This window comes from Aythya ferina (genome assembly GCF_964211825.1).
Source record: "Aythya ferina genome assembly, chromosome: 7".
Taxonomy (NCBI): Eukaryota; Metazoa; Chordata; class Aves; order Anseriformes; family Anatidae; genus Aythya; species Aythya ferina.
This window is the reverse complement of record NC_140302.1, coordinates 31,850,288-31,875,660: the sequence shown is the minus strand read 5'-3', so window position 1 is coordinate 31,875,660 and position 25,373 is coordinate 31,850,288. Positions and strand designations below refer to the sequence as shown.

The window sequence follows — 25,373 nt, the reverse complement described above, 5'->3', positions numbered from 1 at the left end:
TGAGAGAGTTCTTGCAAAACTTGGTCAAACATAAGTATGGAAATGGAAATCGTTGGTAGGTTGTTGGGTGCCTGACTCAGCTTCTGGTTTCCTCCCAAGAGTCCCAGTTGCTGCTTTCTTTGCAGGCAATTGAGTTCACTGGTTAGAAAAAACTAGTGAAAATGAGGAGGGATCAATGACTTCTGCATGACTTACAGCATGACCTGGTAAAGTCACCTAGTTGTGCTCTTGGCTTCACCTTCCTTTTGTAAAAGAGAGGTAGGCTAGCTTTTCAGTGCACAGAAAGCTCTCTGACCCTCTGGTGAGCAGCTAAATATTTACCTCTATTATTATTATTATTTTTTAATTTGATACAACAAAGAAAAGCTAAGTTTTGCATCTTATGTTAGAAAAATAATTAAGCCAAAAGAAAGCAGAAGATTTGGCTTTTTCTGCTCGGAGCTTATTACAGCAGGTGGTCTCCAAGAGGTTTCACATTCCTGGTGGTCTCAGAGTAGGGCTGTAAAGTCAAACTTTTGGTCTCGTTACAGGACTTTTTTGCCTAACATAGGATTTGGCCTGAGTCCCACTACTCACTCAACACAGTGTCACCCTGCTGGGTGAATTTCAGTAGCAATCATCCAATTTAATGGCTATGGGCTGTGTTGCTAGACCTTAACATTGGATAATACAGGGATTTTCACAGGCTGGGAACAAACTTGCACAGAATTTGAAATAAACAGACAAAGGAGGCTGCTGTCAATTAGCTTTTAAATACAGCAAATATTCAGACATCCACACAGCTCAACATTTTGTTCATGAAATCGATGGTTCATTAGGGCAGGCACCTCTCTAGGAGATGATGGTTGGATGCAAGATAAACATGGGCAGGGTACCCAAAACGTCCTCCTGCCCACCTGCCTTGAGCACAACCTCATGAAGACTCTGTCAGGTGTGGTCCTTTCATGACCCTCGATGGCTAAGTCTTCCCACTGGAGAAAATCACAACCAGCACAAGGAATATAAGGTGGAAGCTGTGACCACCCAAAACCTCTCAGAGGAACCTCTCCATAGACATGCTAATTGAAGGGTTGCCTTTTTTAGCCTGAAGAAATATGAGGGTAAATGCTTCAGCTTGTCATTTAAAGCTAAACACTACACTTTCTGCTGACGTGTGGAAATCCCTAACAAGCTGATGTTGGGTATATCCCCAGAGAAGGACTATCAGTTCACATCATGAAATGAATGAATCCATGAATTCTCTAATGGCCTCTCATATCTAAGAGTCAAAGTGCTGCAATTTAGCAATGGGTGTGCCACATGCACTTGGGAAAATGAAGTCCTCCTCTGGTTTACCTGTGAAGTTGATTGTGTACTTTCTTTGATCGCTCAGTGCCAGGTAATTCTACACTCTGTTAAGCAGAAGGTGGAGTGTTTTTAACCTTCTGCAGAAGCATGTTGCTCTGGCACTTGTAACTCCGGTAGAATGGAGACCTAATGTCGACTGCAAGTAACACTTTAAGCCAAATGTCATCCTGCTTCAGCACTGCTGTAAGCCACGTAAAGAAAATGCCAATTTTACAACACATTGCTATGATTCAGCAGCCTGAGTGTGAAATCAAATTGCAAAAGGAGTCTAATAAAAATGTATAGAAAAAGCATTAGAATGTTTTAAATTATGTTAATCAAGTCAAAAAGTTTACAGAAGTTCAAAGATGATTTTATAAGTTGTGATGGTACCGAAAATGCCAACTGAAATTGATTTTAAAGAACTTTATCCAATGCTTTCTGTGATGCAGATTTGTTGTAGGTGCTGTGGTACTAATACACGCTGTAAGTGATGACATGTCCTCTTCCAAACTCTTACCTTTACAACTTCAGTGTAACCTCCACATCTGCCTATACTTCAGAATAGCCAACCACAGCACAAAGAAAAAAAAAAAAAAAAAACCTCTGTTCCCATTGGTACGCATTGCTTTGCTTTTGACTTAGTGCCACCTAGAGAGCGAAGTCCCCTGGCCATGCACACTCAGCGATGACAACTGGCAGCTCATCTGCCAGCCTGGTGGGGTGTAGCCTTTTGGCTCCTCACCGCCCTACCCTGCAGGAGGCTCCCAGCAAGCAAGCCAGTGAGGACTTTGGGACTGTGAGCAGCTTCTCCTGCTGGCACTACACATGGCCAAATGCTGCGAGGTTGGGAATGAGTATCAGGTCCTTCCAGGGGCTGTGGGGGCTGCTCGGTGGCCGGTGTAGCTGGGAGCTCTCTGGAGAGGGAAATGGAGCTGGGCTTCAATAGCAGGTTTGGCAGGAGTTTCTTGGTGACCTCAATAAAGTCACTTCTATAGCTCATGCCTCTATTTGAAAAAAACAAGATAAGATCAGGATGCCCTTTATAAATCACCTTGAAATCTACTGGTGGAGAGGCTTGGTAAGAGTGAGATATTATTATCACACTCCTCATCCCCTCTTGTCAGTCCATTCATCATCTTTCCTTTCCTCCCAGTGCCTCCCAGCACTGCAGACATCCCGATACCAAAAGACGTCACTCACTGCCACCCAGCTGCTCGTGCCTGGGCCTGACGCAGACTCTGCCAGCCCAGAGCTGGGCTCCTCCCTTTGCGGTGGCTCGTGTCCCCTCAGGCTGGTGCCAAGCCTGCGTGCAGCGCTGCCCCTCCACCTCCAGCAGCTTGCTCAGGTGCGTCAGACATAAAACCCCATCCCATGGCAGTATGACTTCTGGAGGTCAGAGCTGCGTGCCCATCGAGCATGGAGCTCCAGAACAGCACCAAGCTGATCACACAGGTCGGTCCACCAGAGTGGGGGCAGGCAGTGACTGCTGTGCCTTCAGAGCAGGACATCACTCCTCCTGCCCTGCCAGCGCTGCTCCTCAGCTCGCTGCCGAGGCACAGGGCCACAAAGCACCGCGAAATATCACAAGAAGGGACTTACCACCGAGTCGAGGAACCTAATGCAGCACTCGAGCTCGGGTCGAGTTTCACAGAACTGCCGAAAGAGAAGCCTTCCGATCGGCTGCTTTTCGCATATGCTGCAGTAATCTCTCTCTAGAGGCAATAAAGAGAAGAGAAGCATGAAAATGAGAAGAGCTTTGCCTTTGGGGTTGCTTAGGAGTTTAAAACATTGAAAGTGAGTGCAGAAGGATGACCCAGATTAGAAATGACTTCTTCCCACCACGTTTCAGGTATCCAAATGCAAGTATAATTAATAGCTTAAGTCTCGAACAAGACAGGCCAATTTTACAGAACTGATGTAGGTAAAAGCCCCACAAAAGCCATTCAGCTATTATGAAAGAATAACTTCACATTTTTCCATGGGGGAATTGCATGTACTCTGCAAAGGTACCACTCAGACGGGCAGTGTTTGCGGGAATTTGAGGAGCAAATTACAAGTCCCTGAAATGTGAATCATACACTGACGAGCAGAAGTTGTAATTCGTGGTGACTTTCCTGGTTCCTTCCCAAATATGCACTAAAGTGACCCTAATTTCTGGAAATGTAGAATCCACTCTATACTAATTACTTGTTGCAAAACACATATTTTCAAAGGTTTCAAAATTTCTATTTACTTGCAGAGCACCAACCTAAGGATGGAGTACATGGCATCTAGCTGGCTCCAGCTTCACACAACACTCCTCTACAGAAGAGTATTTCCCCATAACAGTCATGTTTACAAGTCTTTCTCTATGTGGGGTCTTTTCTGCACCCAGAACCACCCTGCTGTTAAAGCAGGTCCTTTGCCAACTGCAGGTACTATATGCAGGAATACATGGGAGAAGGGCCGGCCTCATTAACTGCTATCGCACCAGTACAAACGGAGGGGGCTTTTTTGTCGAGAGCAGCAGATCCCCCAGCCTGTTCGGAGCAGCAGCACTCACTGGAGACACGTTATTCCTTTAGAAGCACACACATGTCAAACAACATACTGTGTTTCCTTAAGCGTTCCTCTCACCACCCTCCTCGCTGCCATATGGCAGTTGCTGTTATTATGGAAACAACCAGCTTCTAAACACATAACATAACACTGCAAACAGACATACTAAACCCACACAAGTTGTCAGTGCCTTGGGTACTTCTCTCTCAGGCCCGCAGTGTCTTTTATTCCCCCTCTGCTTTGTCCCACCACCCTTCCCTTCCACCCCAGGACATGTCCTGTAGGCACCCGGCTGTCCTGGGGGCACCCAGCTGAGGGTCTTCTCCTCACAGCTGGTACTCTGAGGACCGTGCTGGGCCTTGCCAGGACATCCCTCGTGATAAGACACATGGCACGTTGGCCTTGCTCCCCTGTAGCTGGATGGCAGTCAGGCTCCACACAGCAGTACGATGGCAGAAGCACCCCAGGCCCAGACCTTGCCAGAGCAACGCCCTGCTTGTGTGTGGCTGTGGCTATACCTCAGGATTTTGCCTCCAAGACACCTGCAGGGAGGCATGGGATGGGGTTTTAATTCAGCTTCCTCCTGTTTGGGTTTTCTGAAGTGGTCTGGGACAACATACCGGCACTGTTTTGTGACTGCTCCTGCCAGCCAAGGTTGAATCACAACTTCATTCTCTCTATCCAGAAGACTGCAACATTTTGGCAGCCTCTAGCAAATGAAACTGCGCCTAGATCACTGCATAAATCTTAACTTGACCTCTAGCCTAACTATCAGCAACTAGCCCGTGACCCTGGTTTGTTTGCGTGACACAGACGGGCAGGGTCAGGAAGAAAGCCAGCCCGATGTGATGCTGAGCAGCCTTGGGGGGTCCTTGCAAGCACTGCAAGTTCACACTGCTTGACCTAGGAGCTCTCCTGCTGAGAAGATGACAAAACACACAGACATGTACAGCACTAAGGTAGGCAAAGGAGGTAGGGAAGTGCCTGGGTGCATCAAAACATCAGCTCACGGTGCCCCAGAGCGTGCAGAGCTGGAGCTCAGGTGAGCTGCCCTGGGAGCTCTGGAGATGCAGCTCCCTCTGCCTGAGGCTGTTTCCTGCTGTCGTGATGAGCTAACTCTTCTGAAGGCATGAATAAAACACACAACCCAAATATCTGTAGCACACAGCCTGACCGTTCTCAGGACCTGATCCCTCTAGAAGCCCAAACCCACAGCAACCTTCCTCAATATTAAACAGGCCATGCAAAAAATGCGACCGTCTGAGTCACAGATTTGTGACAGAATAGAAGATAAAGGAACAAACACATGATTAATCAGCCAGTTTGTTCTGCACTTTCTCTTGTACCATGTTTCTTGATGCCCGGTGTCAATGATAGTACAAAATGGGCAGTTTTTCAAAGGTGATATAACATGGTGACACCCACTGCAGGACACTTTCCTAACAGAAGGGCTAGTGATAACGGCTGAACAAGCATGCAAATTGTACGTTGAATGGCTGTACTTTGTAACACACCAGGAAAAGAAAACAAGAAGCTGAATGCTATTACATATGTGGATAATCTAAACACAAAGCTGATACGAGCACAGACATACTTCTACAGTATATAACTTGGCCAGCACATGGGAACGGTGACCCGTTTGTAATGAGGAAAAAGGAAATACCAGAAATAATCTCCAAAAACACAAGAGCCAGAGCAGTTCCCTTGAGCCATCCACTCCTTGGTAATGTTCATTTAAGTGCTGGATATACTGATACAGACAATAAATACATGATGCAACTGTTTTCATTCCTTGTAGGTGACATGGAGTATTTTCTTAGGCCCTGGTTTTGCATTGACCTCACCAAGTCAGCTACAGGGTCCTGCGCTCACTCATTCTCGGGATGTGCGGGCCCTGGAGTGGACTGAGGAACAAAACCACCTCCCTCAGCTCATGCAGAAAACCGAGTGGATAGCTTTATAAAGGCAAGGAATGAAGCAAAGCAGAGGTGTTTTAGCAGCACGCTGCTCCCCGGAGGCCTGGCTGAGGCACCCAGCACTGCAGAGAGAAGCTGCGGGCACAGGGAGGAGACGAGGAGGGATGCAGGTAGCACAGCCGGCCGATCCCTCGGGCTGGGGTTAAGCGCCGTGTCGTGCTCGGTCTGCCTGCCAGCAAAAATATCCCTCCAGTTTCAAAAGTTTAAAAAATAGAAAGAATGATTTCCTGAGGAAATGGAAATGTTAAACACTTGGAAGTGAAACCATATGCTTATGATGATGAAGTGTAACGAAAACAGTCCTGAGAGCAATATCTTTGGTAGTCGGACCCTCCTGCTTCAGCAGAATCCTGTTTAACACCTGCAAAGTCACCCAAAACGGGGGTGAAAAGCTGGGTGGATTGAACGTCTACAACAACAGTCACATCTCACCGATGCTGAACCCTTTATATAGAAAATATAACTGGTAAATAATGTGGGCATGCAAATGAACTATTTTTCTTCCTGTCAGAGTAACTACACAGATTATATAGATTAAGATGTTTATGAAAAGGTTTTATATAAAATACCATCATAAACATTCTGAAGAGAAACAATATTTATTATAAATTCTATTGACTCATTTTTCCTTTACTTTGTAGCTCATATATTAAAATACTTTAAAGAGCAGTCAGCACACAGAACACACCTAAATACAAATACCTGTACACAAATAATATCACCAGCATTCAAAGTCTATGGCCAAATTTGTTCCCCATCAGATATTTTTTTATTCTGAAAAATACCTAAACACACATCTAGAAAGAACAGTACTGTTAGTAAAATTTCATACTGGTCAAAACATCATTAATAAAATAAAAAAGCAAAATGATGTACGAAAACAAGCAGCTGCTGATAAAATCTCTGACTTTCAAGTAAAAGGGGAAAAAAACCTAATATTTTAATTAGAGAAAAACCTCCCTGCACCTTGTGAAAATATTTTGTCTTAATTGGCTCAAAATATCACTTTCAGCAATTTCAGTGATAAACAATGGTCTGCAGAGTGAGCAGGTCCCTCCTCCTGTTTCACATTTGCCATAAACCTGTGGGTTTTCATAGGCTTAGTGGTGAGCCTGGAAACTGGGTGACGACCCTTGGCTGAAAAAACAGTCTTTTCTGATATTGCTTCCCGCAGTGCAAACTGCAGGTGTCTAAGCGAGAAACCTTCCCTCAGACTGCTCTGGGAAGCCGTACTTCTGTTTCTGGACTGAAGCCCTCTTTTTGAAGGGCTGCTGATCCAACACCTGTGATCAGCTGGTGGGGCTTCCTCCTGTGAAATGCCTGTGGGGCGTGACGAGCTTAGTTTAAATCTCACTTATGAAGTGTACAAAGGCCAGGAACACCTTTTCAGCTTGTTTGTCCTTGCTGGTGTGGTTACTGATTGCACTTATGAACTATCTGTTAAGCAGCATTTCATTTCTTTTAAAAATACTGGAGTCCCAAGAGAAGGTATTTCAAAGAAATGCACGGAGAATCACCAAGAAGATATGCACCATGCAAATTTGTTCTTGGCCTCTGGATCTCCTCTCTGCTTGGCATCAAATCAGCCTGGATTAAGCCTGAGTAAGATCCAAATGCAATGTAATTCTGCTGCCTAAAAATAAAAAACAAACAAAAACCCCTCCCAAGCACCTAGAAACCCAAAAGTGGGTGCAGTGAGAATTAATTGGTCTTTTTCCTGCTAATGCTTGAGTTTCAAAAGGATCCAGGAAAAGAACTGAGCTCATCTTCCCTTTCCATTTCTTTCTGTTTGTTTTCTTTAAGGTGAATCAAAGTGATAATCTTTCAAGTAGATGTTCCAAGTATAATATTCATCTGCTGTCTCCAGTCTGCTTTAGTCCAAAACAACAAAGAAAACACACCAAAAACATGGAAGAAAAGGTCCTGAGCTGGACAATAGGAAGCCATAGCAAAGCCAGAACTGGCTAGCAATCCATTTGAAAGATTTTTGGCACACCAAAAGTAGAACTTTATTTTTCCAAGGTGCAGAGGCCTATCAAAGTGATTCCCACCAGCCCCAGAACAGTAGAAACTTCAGTAGAGATGCCTCAAACTCGCAATGTGATTGATGCCTCAATCTTCATTCAAACTTGGGGGGATTCGGCTAACATAGAAACCAACCACCCCAGCCCAAATCCCAAACCAGTTCTGTTTTTTTGCACACCTCAACTTTACACACATAAGTTCTCTTACAGGAGCACTCAGTTGAACAAAGGACAAAAGCAGGAACTAAAAGCAAGATTAAAAAACATGCTGCATGACTGAACTCAACAGACTCTTACAGCCCATTGTACAGTATGTACTTGTAGTAGTTTGCTTCATTTTGCTAAAAAAAAAAAAAAAAAAAAAAAAAGAAGAGAAAAAAAAAAAGACCAAAGCCTTTAAAGTATACAGAATTGTTTTGTGTGTTTTGTGTCCAGTAGTGGTACTAATGGAAAACAAATTGTGTCTTTAAACAGCAAATAACCCCATCTAGAGCTACATTAATAAAAATACATTTTTCATTTTAAATCAGCAAGTCTAACACTAGGGCTTAAAAACATGTTTTATAATTTAGTGCTGCTCTTCAGCTGCAAGTGAAATTACCACTGCCTACATATAAACTTAATAAACATAGAACATACTAAACTGTCTAGTCTTTGAGGTTGATGAAAGTTGCTTCTTATCAAAGGCTCCTTTGTGGATGTTTTAAAAGGATTTAACTTGCTTTGATTGCATTATTAACAGTGCCTGTGTTGCTCTTGTATTTCAGAATAAGCTGGAAAGCTGGAACATTAGCTCTTACATTCAACAAAAGTTGGTTTGCCATCTATAATAAATACACTTCAATACAAAAGATAATCTTTGTGTTCAAAAGCAAGACACCAAGGCTGGCCACGCTAACACTTCTGCAGACCCAGTTGTTATATTTGGATTTTTCTCTGGTCTTCTCTACTGGAGATCTCACAGCCAGTCCGAACTTCATAAACTTTGCTGGAAAGCCACATATTTGCAGTGAGAAACACGTCAGGTTTCTTTCTCTGGGAAACTGAAAACATGGGCCCATTTCCGAAGAAGAAACAAGGATATCGTTCTTTGAACTGCAGCACCTGGCCAAGCACACACGCAGTAACACAGTGAGGGATCTCGTTGTTGTGACTGCTCAGGAGTGTTGCAGAAAAGGGGGATGCAATGGAAGTCAAGTTTCTTTTTCTTTTCTCTTATTTTTTTTCCTTATTCTGGGTTTTGATGTTGTTGCTGCTGGTTTGTTGTGTTTTGGTGTGTATATGGAAACCTGTTGTTCAGATGCTGCGGACTCTCCATGTGCCCTGTCTCCAGTGATGCATTTTAAAAGTGAGGCAAGCCAGATGGTGAGAGAATACAAGACAGGAATAAAAATGCCTCATTTCAGCTCATTCAAAAATTCCCAGGAACTGTGGCAGTAAGTCATGTTATAAAAGCCTAATACAAGCAGCTAGACTCCTGTGGGAATTCAGGTACCAGTACAAATAATATTCTGCGTACTGCAGACCTCAGCGGCATGCTGTATTTATAAAATGGGGCTAATAGCACTGCCCTACCTCAAAGCAGTGTGGCCAGAATAAGTATATTAAAGTGTGTGAGCCCAGAGTGCTACTGGATAGCCCTGCGGATCCGTGCTATTTACGTGCAATGCAAACCCCTGGAGCGGAAATTTAGTCCGAGAGAGCACAGCAGAGTCTTTTTATACATTAACCGCTATACTGCTCCATAACTTCACCTGGCACTTCACAGAGATTAAAAATGACGACGCAGCCCCTGTCCTGCAGAGTGCTTGTCTTGGCACGGCCAGCGCTGCACAGGTGCACGACAGAAACTCCGGAGCCAAGGGCTGGGATGAAGTTGGGTTCCTGGTGGCAAAAGCGCACTCCCTTGAACGATAAATATTTCATCTGTTTTCTTTATTTTTTAATAAAATATGGAAATTGTTAGACCTTGTGACAGGATAATGGCTTGATAGATTCCTTGTTTTAAACAGCAGCTCTTCCCAGTCTGCGGCTAAAACCAGCACTTTGTGGCTGGAGAAAGCTCTAGACCTAGCCTATTAAGCCCTGGGGAAAACACGTATTTTTGGCCTTGGCTGTTTTTTTCCCCTTAAATTTAGGATTTTCTACAAGAACCTCGGAGAGCCTCATCTATGACGGTACAGTGAGTGTTGCTTTGGCACTGACTATCCAAGTTAATTAATTAAAAATACAAACGCAATCAAGCTTATTTAAGACAATGGAATTACCCCAAGCTGGTTTTAAGCCCTGCCAACTTAATTTTCTCTGCTTGTAGGCTGTCTTTTTTAAAACAAACAAAATTTAATCTCCTGATCATTGAACATCTAATGTAATTATTCAGATTCAGACAGTGTTTGCTTTGTATAACTCTCCTTATTTCCACTCTTTTCATGGAATTACAGGGATAAAGTCCACACATCACAGCAGCATTACACTGAAGAGGGAACTAGTCCAAACCTTAGAGTTGGACCAATATGGAAAAAAAACATTTGGAGAATATTGTAACAAATTCTCAGCTAAATACACTTTGGTCATATATACGGAACTTCTCATTTGTTTTTTGAAAGCAGCTGTATTGAAGCTTTGCTCACGGAACTTTATTTGAAAGTCAAATCCTGCAAACAGTCGCATAAATATGTTTGCATGAGTATCTGAACCAGAATGCGTATGAGGCTTTGTTGATTTTGGCAACGATTTTGGCAGGAAGGATAAGAACCCACCCACCCTTTTTGTAGCAGCAGGAGGAGGATGAAACGGGACACTGTGCGCTCAATGTAGTCACTGCATACAAAAACATGAGTGGGGTCCCCGTGGCTGGAGAGACATTTGGTAACCCAGCCTTGCTCCAGGAGCAAAGGCAGAATGCTCTGCTCTGAGCCAAAGCAACTCTCCAATGTAAGACAAGTTCTCGTTCTAACAAAATCCACTCCCTCTGCACTTGTCAGGAAAACATCCCCACCAAGGGCACATTATTACAGCCCTCCTCTAAAAGTCCTGGCATCGTCTCAAAAATTCTCATTTGGGCAACTGCATCATTTCCACGTTTCACAGAGCAAGCCCTGTGTTCAAATGCAGCCAGCAGGTGCTGCTGGGTCAGGAGTACATTTAGCTTGAGAAGATGGAGCTTGCCATTTGTAATGGAGAGACTTTAAATCACAGAAGCAAAAACTAGATTGTTGTGTGAAGTACTGGGTGCAGGGAAAGATGATAAATTGTTACAAATAATGAAGGTGATCTTAAGCCTGCTGAAGCAGATTGAAAGATTCCCATTGATTTCAGCGAGTCTTTCATTGGGCCTGGCTCTCCCACCTCTGTCAAGCAGAACTGAAATGAATAAAACACTCAGTGTGTCTCCCAGTGAACGTGACAGTGAAAGTGCATACACCATGATTAATAGGAAATCTGAATTGTGAATGTGCAATGGGAATATTTTAAAATCCTTTTTTAACAGAAATTATTTCACATTTGGCTACCGGTTGGAACAACAGTGGATAGAAAGGGAACAAAAAGTGAAAAAGTGCAGGGAGACTGATTGACTGACTGATAGACAGGCGGACAGATATCTTACACTGCTTCTGGTTAAGAAATTCAAATGACTACTAATAAGCTGGTTACTGTTCGCATAAGTTACACTTGAAAAGCACATACCCCTGGACCAATGCCTTTGATGAGGTTTCACTTTGATGAGTGCCTGAACTGTTGTCTTCACGGCGGGTCACAGCACTATTCAGGGTGCAGTGGACTCCCAGACTTGCCTGTGTTGATCACAGAGGATGCATCATCACCAATCCTTCCTGGTGCTTGAATGCAGAGATTGTTTGGCAGCCCCAGGGGAAGGGCTACCCACACGATGGCTGCGAATATTGTGCCGACCAGAAAAGAGGTTGTCTTTATCTTCTTTAACGGCTTTCAACAATGTCTCTGCGGCAAGGCCAGAGGAACGGAAAAAATCCCTCAAAGAAATATGAAAGCTCACCTCAGAAGCGCCCTGGGAAATCCGAGGAACAAACACTTGGTTGTTCTCATTTTGTCCTACTTTGTATTGGGATGACAGAACTGGATGATTTGTCCTAAAAGGAGGTAGCTACTGAGATATGTTTTTATTTGGGACTTTTATGTCCAGTCTTGAAGATTTTGATTGAAATGCCTAACTTATTTGCTGTCTAGTGCTGTTATTTAGTCTCCTTTCTGGTGATATTCTGAGTAATACATGCTGAAAGAAAATTTCAGTAAAAGTTGTAATTTGAATGTTTAAGGTTATGAAATCTACAAGAACTGTTGCTGTTGTACATAGCACAAAATAAACATCTCGATTCCAGGAAACTAAAGGAGACATCTTGTGAATCGCTTTCTTAAGACAAAAAGACTTCTGCAAAACTACTCTTTGACTTCTAAACCAGCCTGGGTAGAAACTGAAGCAGCCATCAAGACTAAAACTTTATCCAGGTCAATAAAATGGTAGAACATATATAGCCACTAGCACAGTCACTCTGCAAATGCATATTTAAGCAGCACACTTTACTGAGAGGCACATAATAAAGCTATTCACAGGGATTACTAACTGTGCATGCTATTCAATAATCGCTGTAAGTGCTAAACATCTCAGCCATTTTACTAATGATTCCATGATTCCCTTAACAAGATACTAGATGTTCTTAGATGTTCATTGCTAAATTTACTTTTTTTTCTCTCTCTCTCTCTCTCTCTCTTTTTTTTTTTTTTCCTGTCACTTTTCCTCGTGGTATTTTGAAATACCACACTTTGAGTGCAAGAGAAATCCACAATCTTGCACTGGCAAATTATTTTTGGAAGCGTTTGTCAATCCCAATCCTTTAAAAAATGAAAATTATTATAAAATAAGCTCAACATTAACCTAAATAGTCAAAGAGATGATACACTGAAAAAAATCAACCCTCGCCAGTTTTAAGGGGTGTCACTGACCAATGACAATGTTGCTAAATTATCACTTGACTGGATCTTTGGCCCAAGTACAAGTGGTCTACTTGCAATAAAACAGACACTGACTTGGACTTGGTTTATATTCACAGTGTGATTTGACTGCCTGCTGAGTGACATCCCTCTCTGAGTGGGTGTGAGGGAGCTGAGCTGCTGAGTAAAACTGAAATGAACAGTGAAAAAGAGATTTTAAAGTCATTTAGAAACCCCAAATACTCTAAGAGAAACCTGTGCAAGAGGGGATTGCCAACGGAAAGTATTTTTCTCTCCTTCTTAACAGAAGTCTTCAGTACCAAGGATCTCTTCAGACTATGTTATTCAGATGGATGGAAACAGCGTGGCACTTGGTGTCCGAACACAAGAAATTTGAATAAACTCATGCAGATTTTAAAAGAAAATGTAATTTTCAAGAGACTTTCTGCATTATTCCCATGATAACTGAGTTCACATAGGGAAACAAGACAAGCAGTTATGTAATACTAAAGGTTATTCTAATATTTGTATTTTTTCAGTTTGATCAGATTTTTCTTTAATATTTTGTTTCGTTTCACAATGTCGTATGAATAATATTTTACCCTCATAAAGCGTTTTTCTCCAAAATGTTTTCATTCCTAAATTTCAACATACCACCACAAATATTCTGCAACACAAAATAATGGTGTTCAGCTCTGCAAAACAAAAAACCCAGACTACCATCTCCAAAGCTACTGAAAGAATTTTGGTGAAGAGAAGACAAAATCAAAATCTTCAGCTAGGGCTGTCCACCTTGCAATTAGTGCTGTATTATTTAGAAAATAAAAACATGTTTAGAAATTTTACCTCTCACATGGAAGATGATACTTCAACATCCCTGGTACTTCATGACAGAGCTGAAGTACTAGAGATGCTGAAGTACCACTGAGATCCTAACACATTTGAAGTGTTCTCCAGCACCCCTCCAGCCAAGTGCTGTCCCACTCAGACATTGCTTCACTCGTGGTTATTAACGTGAGATATGCACACACTGCTAGGTAAACAAAGCAGAAGAATTGGAAAAAAAAAAAAAAAACAACACTGAAATCTAATTCCACTATCTTGTAAACTTCTATACCAAACTGATGCAAGAAACAGCACTGGTGTTTTATGAGGAACATCACAACTCAGTATTTGTCCTTTGAGAAACCTGCTTCCAAATGATGCTGGTGAAGGACACATAGATAGGTGGAATGGATTGGGCTAGAAATAAGCATGGTCTTACATGTATTTCTGCCTGTGGAAATTCTGCAACAGCTCACATTGCCTTTTATCAGTCGTGTGGCACTACCTCATCCCCGTGTGAAGCATCAGCTCTTTGCCCACAAGGGTGGAAGTGGTGCTCAAAGGCAAAGTGCTCTTAGGACACTTATCCTAGGGAAAATAATCACCTAGGCTCTTGTAACCTCTTGTGCTTGCACCTTCATGCTGGCCTCAAGAACAGGTAAGGTAGATGGTTTTGGGTGTTCTGATGTTTAGAGCAAGCTGTCACTTAGCCAGCAATATTCTGTGGCCTATCTGCATGGCTACAGTGCTACTTCATTACTGAACTCAGAGGAGTTCACAAAACACAGAGGTTAAGTTTGCCACATAAAATTATACCACTAGAGATACACAGATTCTCCTGTGAGGGTGAGATATCGGTAGACTAAGTACAGTGAAATAGATTGGAAGAGAACCATCACTCTCAGCTAAGAATTAACACCTCCCAGGATTGAGGTGCACCATTTTCTGAGTCACCAGGGGAGCCCAGGAACCATGCCGAAGACAGGGATTTCCTCTTCAACAGCCACATTAAATGGGCTTCTATGAAAGGAAAAGGGGAAACGGGGATAGAAAAGAAGAGCCGCATGGTTGATCTGAAAGGAGAGCATGTTTGCACCGACACCGAAACATTAGAGACATTGTTCGAGTGCAGTTCATCCTTGCAAAAATATTATCGTCGTCGCGATGCCAAGGTTGGTGAAAGTATGGGCTACCTGCCATGGAAGTGCTGGGTATTTAGGCTAGACCTGTCATGGGGCTTATTTACTCTCTGCGCCCAACATTTCAGACACACTCAAGTGCTGTGTTCATGTCTTGGCAGGAACTTCTCATTCATGCATTTTCGCCCGGTCCCCTTTGAGGAGTCTTCGTCCTCCGACATTGCAGCGGTTGAAATTTCATTGCTTGCTGAGAAAACCAACACTGATTAATTTCATCCTACTTGCATGGAAGAGGTAAAGTATGCAGGTCTCTAGCCAGGGACAAGGAAATCCCTGCTGCTTACATGCCACATTGAATAAGCAGCCCATGGTTGAGGCCATTGGACTTCAAGTCTTCATTCCACCCGCAGGAAAGAAGCAATTAACCGTAGCAGCATGGGAAGCAAACAGGAAGTAATGCAACACATTCACTTTTGATTAGAGATTTTTTATTTTTTTTAAAGACATAATATTCCACAAGGAAGAATTCAGCTGTAGTGTTGCATTGACACACCCCAAATTATTAAAGGAACATGACTGAGGTTGCAAAGTTAAGCCTCAAAACCTAGGAAAAACCGAAGTTAAAATTTCCTGCGTAGCCTGAATGCCATTCCTCACTGAGCACGCATTCTGGTGCAGTCTTTAATTACATCACTGCAAACTGTTTTTTTTCCCACAGGACCTTCGCCTCATTCAACGCACAGAACGGACAGTGCTTACTTAATGAGCAGCTATTCAGTACTTCGTTTTCTCCTCTGGTTCAATGTGTGGCCCTAGACTTTATTTACTGCACACCAGTCGGCCTGCTCAGGAGACAGAATGATTCATTTCCCCATGGACCTTTCTGTGGCATTCTCCACTGTAGCCTTAGAATACTTCACACCTATTCATGGATCTATTTTCACACCACCTCTGGGGGATGAAGAAGATGTCATTTGTCCAGTTTTATAGATGGGGAACTATAGATGGTTCATAAACATATGAATATTAAGATAAAAAGTATTCAGTGATTGGTTCAACTTGATTTTCCATGTATTTAACCCTATACAAAACACACTCTATTCAAAGCTAGTCTTCCATTTGCTTCAGCTGCACCGAGACCCAAAAATCTCAGATAAATACCCATAAAATGAAAAATGCACAATTAAGTCCAACTCTGAAAAACTTTTTAAGTTTTAAATTATTTGCCTGTCATCACATAAGACCTAGGTGGACCAGAGTGTATCCCTGTCCAGTTCCCCAGTGTGTCACTCAACTGCTCTGCCCACCAGACAATTCCCTGTGCTGCTGCAATTCACTGGTATTATTCAGCATTTCAGCAATTCCCTGAATTTATTCATCACGTCTCTTTTTGTCATGATAAAATCAAGACCGTCATTCTAACCTCCTTTATTAAACAACCCAGTTTCATCCCGAGGCTAACTCCATCTTTTGAACTGATTGAATTACGGGTCCTGGGGAAAAAGTTAAATATGTAGTTTTGTATCATATAAAAAGATATGAATTTAAGCTATAGAGGCAGCTAGGGGCTCATCCAGAAATATTAACATTTTAACATGTATTTTTGTATGTTTGATTTCCTAATTTTTTAAGGAACTTTAAAGGAAAAGAAAAATAAAATGTTGTGGAGCAACTCTGAGAGTCCCTTGCTTATTAGGAAAAGCTCACCCAAGAGGCTGGGAATGTTTGACTTGGTCACTTTAAGAATGTCCTTTTAACACAGATTTTTCTGAGCTCTTTCCTAAGTTTTCTTTGGAAAAGAAACTACATTACACTGACACCCATAATAATACCCACATCAGCAGAGCTGAAATAGGGATGTCACAGTACTCACTTGTGCTGCTGGGAGCTGATGAAGGAACTGTAAATTGAGTTAGCTGACCATCCTCTGTAAACACTGGAGAGAGGTGAGATACATACCTCATCAGAGGCATGTGCAGATACTGGCTGACTGTTTTGTCTTGTCTGAAGATGAGATCCTGCCCTTAAATTCAGTGTTTTGTAGCCATTCCCCCATGATTTGTCTTCTTCCTATGGCACTCTCACGTGGCCATTCCCACCCTCAGCTTCTCTGGCCAAGGAGATCTAACATTCCCTGGCCAGCCAAACCTCACCTACCTCCTGGCCTAACAAGTCCTGGCCTTACCACCTGGATCACCTTCCTCCATCCCAAACCAAACCAAACCAAACCAAACCAAACCAAACCAAACCAAACCAAACCAAACCAAACCAAAATGATCCACCCCCCTCTCAAACAAACAAACAAAAAAAACATGGCAGAGAAAATGTCCAGCATGGAAAATTTCAGCCTACATAATTCAGGCAATATCCCAGTCTCATACCGTGCAATATTAAGGAACTTTGATAATCGATGCTGCTACCCAGCCGCCAAGTAACAGCAATCCTTACTCAGAAGTTTCGGCTTAAGGAAGAGCATCTTAATTATTTATTATGTGTTACAGAGCCAGTTCTGTCCTGCCTGCTGATGCCCTGATCTGTGAGTAGCCCCAGTGATTTCAGAAGGCCTGACTGGAAAATTCAGTGATGCTATCTTTGAGGTTTGTATGGGAATCAAAACACAAGCAGCTTCTTCTCCAGGGATTCATTTTTTTCAGCCTAAATAAACAAACATGAAATATCAGAATACAAGGAAGAAAATAGACTTTATAAGATTTTTGAAATATTTTGCTCAAGTTTATGATTTGTAATAGTCAAGCATCTCTGCTTATCAGGGATTAATATTACCTTACGTTCCTTGAACTCCATTTAGTTCTTACATTATGCATATTCCACATGAGCTCTCTCTTCTCTCAGAATTTCTGGCACAAATATGAGCCTCTTTGGTAAAGACTCATAAGGTTATGAATGTCTGGACAGCCTGAGTAATGAAAGGCCATTTAGGGCCGAACCATTGACCACAGATTTAACTTGCCAGAAAGGATAAAACACGAAATGTAAATTAGGTACTAATAACCCATTTTCCCTCTAAATCCTTGGTACAGATATGCAGCAAGAAATACAGATTATGTTTTGAAAGAGCTTTTGGAATAATCTGCAGTTAAAAATATTGTATGGGACCTTGTGTTGTGGCCTCAGAAGAGACTGAATTGTGAGTTGTTACTGCTGCCCTTGAACCCACTTCAGTCAATGGAAAGTTTCATTGGCACCTGGATTTGTTGCTTTGGGTAGCTGCCTAGCTACCAGCAAAACCCAGCACATAATACTGTCATCAGGGGAAGAGGAATGCGCAGTCCAGCAAGCAAGACATGCATGGAAAAGTACATTTCTCCCAGCATGTTTTGCAATCTCCATGCTCTTCCCTCCCCATCTTCCTTTCCACTGATCTCATCCGTGGAGATGAAGTCAAGAAGAAAATGTAGGAAGTAGCACTTGCAGGGCAAGACAATTGAGCTGCTCATTGAGTGACCAACACCAGACTTAACTTAGCTTTGACCCTGTTAGTGGGGCCATCCCATTGACAAAACCAGATGTTCAGATTTGTTTGTCAATCAGGGAAACTGGGTGTTTTGTTAGCTCACACAAGGAATTTGGCATTAAAGCCATGGTGTTGCATTCTGCTAGCAGGAGCGTGCACTAGATTGTTGGGAAGCAGGGTTACACGTTATGCATGGTACAGCACCGTATTTCTGCTCTGTTGATTTCAGAATACGTAAGAAGACGTTCTCCATGTGTGAACTCCAGCCTCCGATTACACTGTGTAAGAACACCTGAGCCTTCAGTTACCCCCCTCAGGAAACTATTGTTCTTGTTCTTTTCACTGCAACCCAGCTATGAGGAAATGACAAGCTTTCCTTTTCTCAGCTGGGTCCAGAACTATCTAAAAATAAAACCTGTGGAACTAGCTTCTTGAATTAATTATGTTCCTGATAAAAATAAACCTGAAATATGAAATGGCATGCCCATGCACTCGGCCTTAATGAGATCTGTAATTGCTTCTCCCGCTCAAGACACATTTCTGTTTTATGTGAAACCCAGAATCTTGCTACCTTTCAATAGGTCTGTGTGCCTGGCATGGCTGATTCAAGCCACTGCTCTGCAGCTCATTCTTTGCACTTAGCAAATAAGATAATTTAATCAATAGTTTTAAAAATGAAATAAATACCTATTCTTGTCTGCAAAGAGGGAAAAGTATTAGCAAAGCAGGTTCCATGGAGGAAGAATTCATCAAGTTACCCTACAGTTTGGGTTATCTATCAGCCTTAAGTAGGAAGCTCCAGTAGGAATACTCAGGTACTCCTACTTCAGCATTTTAATATTGAAAGTAGTGCGAGCAGTGGGTACACCCTGTGGGTGCACCACTCAGCATCCTACATGAGGAAGTCAGTGGCTACTTTGTTGATATAAGACTTAAAGAGAACAGGGCAGTAGATCGCAGCTCCATCGCTGCAGAATTGCCTTGCTGGCATAGAGATCTGCATGACAAATCTCCCAGAGGACAGCAAAGCACAGAAAGTGAAGCCCTGACTACTTGTTCACTCTTCCTGCTATTAATTTGCACCATTATTACTAATAAAGAATATTTTACTCTGCTAATGCCTAATCATGGCACAGGACCAAGATTGTATGAGGGAGCCCATGGTGCTAGGCACTGAATAAACACAGGAAAACAAGGCAGTTTAGAGAATATGAATATTCATCGCTTTTGGAAGCCTGTCGAAGCCATCTTCCAAGTCATCTTGGGTTCAACCACTACTACTGATGTAGCAAAAAAGAATCTTGATTTACTCGGGTAAAGGAGGATATTCCTTAAAAACACATGTTCTGGCAAAACAGAAACAGACTAAACAAGCCTCTTGAAGAAATATGTATTTGAGAAACTGCCCTGATTTAAAAGATATGTTTTTTATCCTTCACCCATTACACGGACCTACGCTACGGCAGCATGCTGGAGATACATCATGTGATAATTCAGGGACACTAATGTTGTAGAAAAATCAATGATAACACAAGAGCAAGCAAATAAACCTTGAGACTATGAAGCAAAAAGAAAAAAAAAAATCCACCAGGGCCTGGCCTGGTGCATGCTATCATTAGTAACATGAATTCACGGTCCTGAGAGGAGAACTGATGTGCCTCCCCGTAAAGCAGATCTTAGGGGCATATTCATTACTAGCAAAGCACAAGCTCCACAGTTTGCTCTCATATAATGATCCAACAGTGGCATTTAGGTGAGCTGAATATAAACACCCAGGCTGGAATGTGGCCAGGACACTAGATTTAACATCCTACTCTTAATAAGAAATGCCACAGAGGCTGCAATATCCAAGCAGAGCAGGCACGAGCTCAATTAAAAGAGCTCATCTGAAAGTCCCCCACACAGCAAACTACATAGACTAGAATTTACAGTTCTGGGAAATATCAAGTGTTGACTCTGGCTGCAACTGGCTGCAACTGCCAAATGTGGTATAGCACTTGGAGAACATTTGTTGTGGATGAAAGCAAGCGCATTTTGCCTTGGAGGGTCCCAGGTATATCCCACAGGAAAAAAAATTGTCTGCAGAAGGCCTCTCTGCCTCCCTGCTCTGTTGGCCATCTTCTCTTGTGTGTACCATCATGCTCTCAAATGAACTCACTCCTAATGCGATGACAACCTCCCCATTTTTTGGATGCCAGACTTTAAATGAAAGGAAATTAGGGTGTTTGGAAGGTTGTCACTTTATCTTCTGCCAAAGACCAGGAGAATTTTCTTTCCTTTTTTTTTTTTTTCTTTTTTTTTTTTTTTCAGGAGCAGCCAAACCGCTTTTGAATCACATAGTCAACACAGTGAGTATGGCTGACTTGCCTTAAAACAGATCTAAACACATTTACTGAATTTCATAACTCTCTATTCTTTTTTCTTCCCCTACTCATGCCTTTTTCCTTCTGTCTTTCTATCCTATCATTTTACGTGCTCAGGCCCTACTATTTCTGGTCTTCTCTATCTCCCACTCTCTATCTTCACTTTTCCTACATTACGCTCTCCTCCTGTTTTCTAATCTAATCTAATCTAATCTAACCTAATCTAATATCTCCTCTTTATTCCTTTGCTTTTATTTACTTTTCATATTTTTCAAGTAGGAATACAGTTTGGCTCCTTCCAACCTCAAATTTACCATATGAGTGTGCCTTATGGCAATTCACCAACGAACAGAGAGATAAGATGATATTTAAGAAGATAAAAATTGAATGCCTTGCTCATCGTGGCATTTTCTTCAGTTTTGCTGGTCTAACTCCACTGAATTCAGCAGAGTTGCAACGACTGGAAAAACAAGATAATTTAATGGGTGTTGGTGTTTTTGCTTATTCTGTGTGACCTCCGCTATTCCAGACAGGACCCTGCAGGCATTCACAAGCTAGTGTAGACATGCCTTGTGGGTGCCTGTTTTCACTCATATCTTGATATTCCCATCCTGTTCTATCTATAAACTCACAGGGACTTGCCAAACTGTTTATTTTCCATTGATAACCGTTGAAGGTCTCTAACATGAGTTCTACTCCTATTCTGAATGTCACTATCTGAAATTAGCTGTAAATCTCTTGTGCTGCTTAAGCTCAAGGAAGTTCACTGATCTTGAAGTTTGGTATCTAGACAACAATCTTCTTTTAATAGCCCATCCAGAGATACAAGCTAAACAGAAAGGCCATAGACTTGAAAAACCTTGCAGAAGTAACTTCAAGACACTCTCCAGGCAAGGTCAGTGACTCTGCCATATCATCGATTTATTTAATACTTTTCGTTCTCAGAGGAATATTAAAATATTAATTATCATAATCATAGTTAAGTATTTAGTACAAACAAGACCTTGACTTCTGTCTGCCATAGCCAATAGCAGTACCAGTAGCCAAACAGATGTAACAGTACAAGGGAAGGTTCAATTTGTCAGTGAAGTTGGAACTGAAAATATTAACAGCATCTGGAGACACTATTCCACATCTATTTAAGTTAGAATATGTAATCATATCAGATGGGGAAACTCATAAGAAATATAATTTTTTCTTGTAAATGTTAGCAATCTACATTTAAATCTACAGTGTAAAATGCTTAGGCTGCATAATTAATTCATTACTCTTGAGAATACCACACAATTTAGATAAAGTAACTAAAATGACAGACTTGCCAAGCCCCAAAGTCACCAAATCCCGTCCCCAGTTATTCCAGGCCACCATTATCAGAGGACACCTTCAAAGGAGAATTAAAATGGAAACCAACACTCTTGGTGTGCTTCTCTAGTAAACATGACATCAAAAATCACTTTCAGTAGCTACACTACATATAAGATTACAGTCACATCAGAAGAGGTAGTGAGATCTGTAGATGGAAGAAACATACAATATTCATTATGGTCAATGCCTTGGAAAACATGTAGTAAGAACTGAAGGCACCAAAATACATCAAACCTATGTATGCAACACCCTTAATGTCGAAGGACCGGCCACTGGAGAAAGGAAGACAAATTGTCATATCCCAAAGTTAGTTATTGGATAAGTTATATTCATTCCTGTGTGATGCATTGGTTTTGCAAAGGGGTGTTAGGAAGCAAAAAACAGTTGAAGTGCTATCAACACTCCAACTCCTTTCTGTGATATATTAAATTAGCAAACAAAGTATGTTTGAAAAGGGTGTCAGTAGAGCAAACAGAAGGCAGAAATGAACAAGGTTAGGTGCTGGCCAGAATCCTACATTCATTCAGGATGTATGTAGATGCATTCTACAGCATTTACATTCACCTATCGATATGTTTTGTTCTTTTCAAACAAAGATAAGTAGGTTTGCCACTTAAAGAAAAATAGGACTCAAACCACAACATTCATTTGGTATGTGAGCCTCTGAAAAAAAAAATGTAGTGGAGAATGTTTCCAGAACACTTTTCAAGAGTGCTTTCTATCTGACTGCTGCTAGCTGACCAGAAAGATGATGAAGACTCTAATATAAGTAAGGCATTTAAATACGCATTTACATTTTTCATTTAAAGTGAGGAGCGTGAGAACTGAAAGCAGCAAACTCTTGGGTTTGCTGATACATGTTCAAGGAAAAAAATCATCAACGTGGCTACATCAAATTGCTGCCACATTCATCATTGCTTGCTTGCCTTCACGGTCCATCAAGCACGCAGGAGAATTAAGATTACAATTCATCACATGGATACTGTTGAATGCTTTAGCTTAGATAAGGTACCAGTCAGTTTTTCCTGTCTGCCAAGTAGGTTAAATGACCTGCTTGTGATACCAGTTTTAGTCATTAATAGTAGATTGCTACTCATTTTACAGAGCAAGGGGCAGTTTGTTCTGCACTGCCCCACTGCGTGGCACAACGCCAAACCATGACTTCTGAAGAGCTCTCTAGGGACAAGGAAGCTCTTGCAGTAGTAAAAGTCCAATGTTGTCAAGACAGGTGGACTTTTGGTGAGCATTGCCAAGATCTGAGCAGCTGTGAACACGTTTCTGTTTCTGGAAAATTGCTGTATTTTGTGAGGACCTCAGAGCAAGTGTGGAATCTGGGATTCAATGGAAAAGGATTGATCGATTCTTTTCATAGCTGCACAATAGGAAAGAAATGTCACGGGGGTAGCTTCTCCAAGTGCCAACTGCCCAACAGCATCCTCATTTAGGACATTGGAGAGAGGCTAAATTACATTATAGGCCTTTTCTTTGACTTATTTTTGTGGGAGTCATTATACTCTGTTCAATAAAAACAGCTTGTGCAAATGCAAGCCAGCAAAGGTGTGACAGAAGGAAGACAAAATACCAAAACAAATAAGACAATAAGACAAAACAACTGAGGTGGGTAACTCTCATCAATCAAAACTCAGCAAGGGTACAAGAGTGACACAACTATGGAATAATCTGCTTGCATCTTTCACAAAGGACGTTTCCCCTGAACAGACCCAAGACAGCATTCACTTTGCCTTAGGTTCCTTTGTTGACATAGGCAGATTTCAACCATTCTGACATCTGGCCCTCTCCTTGGCACAGCCTAATAGAAGGTATTACAATACTCACATTTCAGTATTCAGATAATTTCCCTCTACATCCATCATTGTGAAAAGTTTTACAAATATTCCAAGATATTCCAAGAATTCATGCAGAGTCCACCGGTATCATCAAGAGCTGTGATACTCTGCAGTTTTCCAAATCAGACAATTCATCTAATTTGAGCATTTTGCTGTTCTTTTTTTTTTTTTTTTTTTTTTTTTTTTAGCAATTCAGCGTTGTTGTGTGACATTTTAACTTGTGACCTCTCTCAGTTTCTTATCAGGTTTTCCTGTATTTTTCACTCCAGCCTTCAAATAATTTTCAGATTAAATCACTGAAATCACCCAAACCAGACCATCTCTTCCAGCCTGTACTCAGAGGAGCCCAAACAATTCTAAAGGCATGAAGGCCAAGGCCTCTAAATTCACGTTTCCCGTGTAGGTATCCACATTTCAATTTGAATATATTTGGGTTCCTCAAATCAAGGGAAGGTAACAAATCACTGATTAACATACTCTGAGTTTGTTAGTGGCCACAGTTAAGACAGAGACCACTTTGTGTTTCTTGTATCCTGTATCACAACACACTGCACAGCTCAGCACCAGATGGAAGGCATGGATTTCATTGCTGGGCCCCGTGATCCTCCCCTCTGTATGAGTAATTGGCAGCTGAGTTCTGGGTAAGAGTGGGAGCTTCAGAGAGCTACAGTAGGTCATTAATAACAAGAAGCGTCTAAAGCCCTAAAATATCCTGTCTCTAAAATTAATACGAGCATGAGTTATGCTTGTTGTAAATTAGACACCAGGGGGTCCAAGTACAATTTTTAGCACTGATTTAATAGATCAACATCATGAAATGACAGTGCAAGTACAGTCTGAGAGAGCAAATGCCTACTAGGCTATCCTAGCTACAACAGGCTAGAGCATGAAGCACCATAGCATGTTTTTCAGTTTGAGCAAAGTCCTTCAGAAACACTAGGTGCAATGGCTAGTTCTTAATAACCCTGTGCTGTCACTCTTTTCTGGCTGTTCCCATGCACATTGCATTAAGCCACCTGCAGCTACACATTGGGAAGGGCCCTGGACAAATAGCTTCTGTGTTTTTTTTCAAGGGAGCTTCCTTCAGTGCAAACGCAGAGTGCCTGTTATGGTGCTCATTTTGCTGTCCCTCATTTGGGGTTTTTGATGAAATGTTTCCATGATTACCTTAGCTTTTTACTCATGCTGCCTGAAAAATTACATTTTTTATGTGCACTTTCTGTTGCCTTGAATTAGAGCATCATCTTTTCCCATGGCCATGCTCTGTAGTTCTCAGACTCTTTGACCCAATCTGTTTGAGCCTAGGTCTAAATACGATCCACACTCCTTGTGTTTACTGATAACCTCCTCCAGGCCACAGATAACTGTTAGTCCACAGCAGTCCTTGCAGATAGGTCAGCTATTTTTATTATTGCACATTGGCCACATGGTCTTCCCCTTCTTCTTCAGGAACAGAAGCTGAAGAGCAATGCCAATTTAGAGCTTTGATGGGACAGAAAGTTCATCAGGACAGCACTGGTTACA

The 25,373-nt window shown here is 41.8% G+C and overlaps 1 protein-coding gene across 3 annotated transcripts in view; it reads right to left on the bottom strand.

The window, feature by feature from the left end:
- The window catches only part of GRK5 (G protein-coupled receptor kinase 5), a 164,778-nt gene that overhangs the window by 58,169 nt on the left and 81,236 nt on the right, over positions 1-25,373 (bottom strand). For all 3 annotated transcript variants that reach the window (XM_084525618.1, XM_084525620.1, XM_084525619.1), the window contains exon 3: positions 2,929-3,041. In XM_084525618.1, the coding sequence (XP_084381744.1) occupies positions 2,929-3,041 (113 nt within the window). The remainder of the gene's footprint in view (positions 1-2,928; positions 3,042-25,373) is intronic.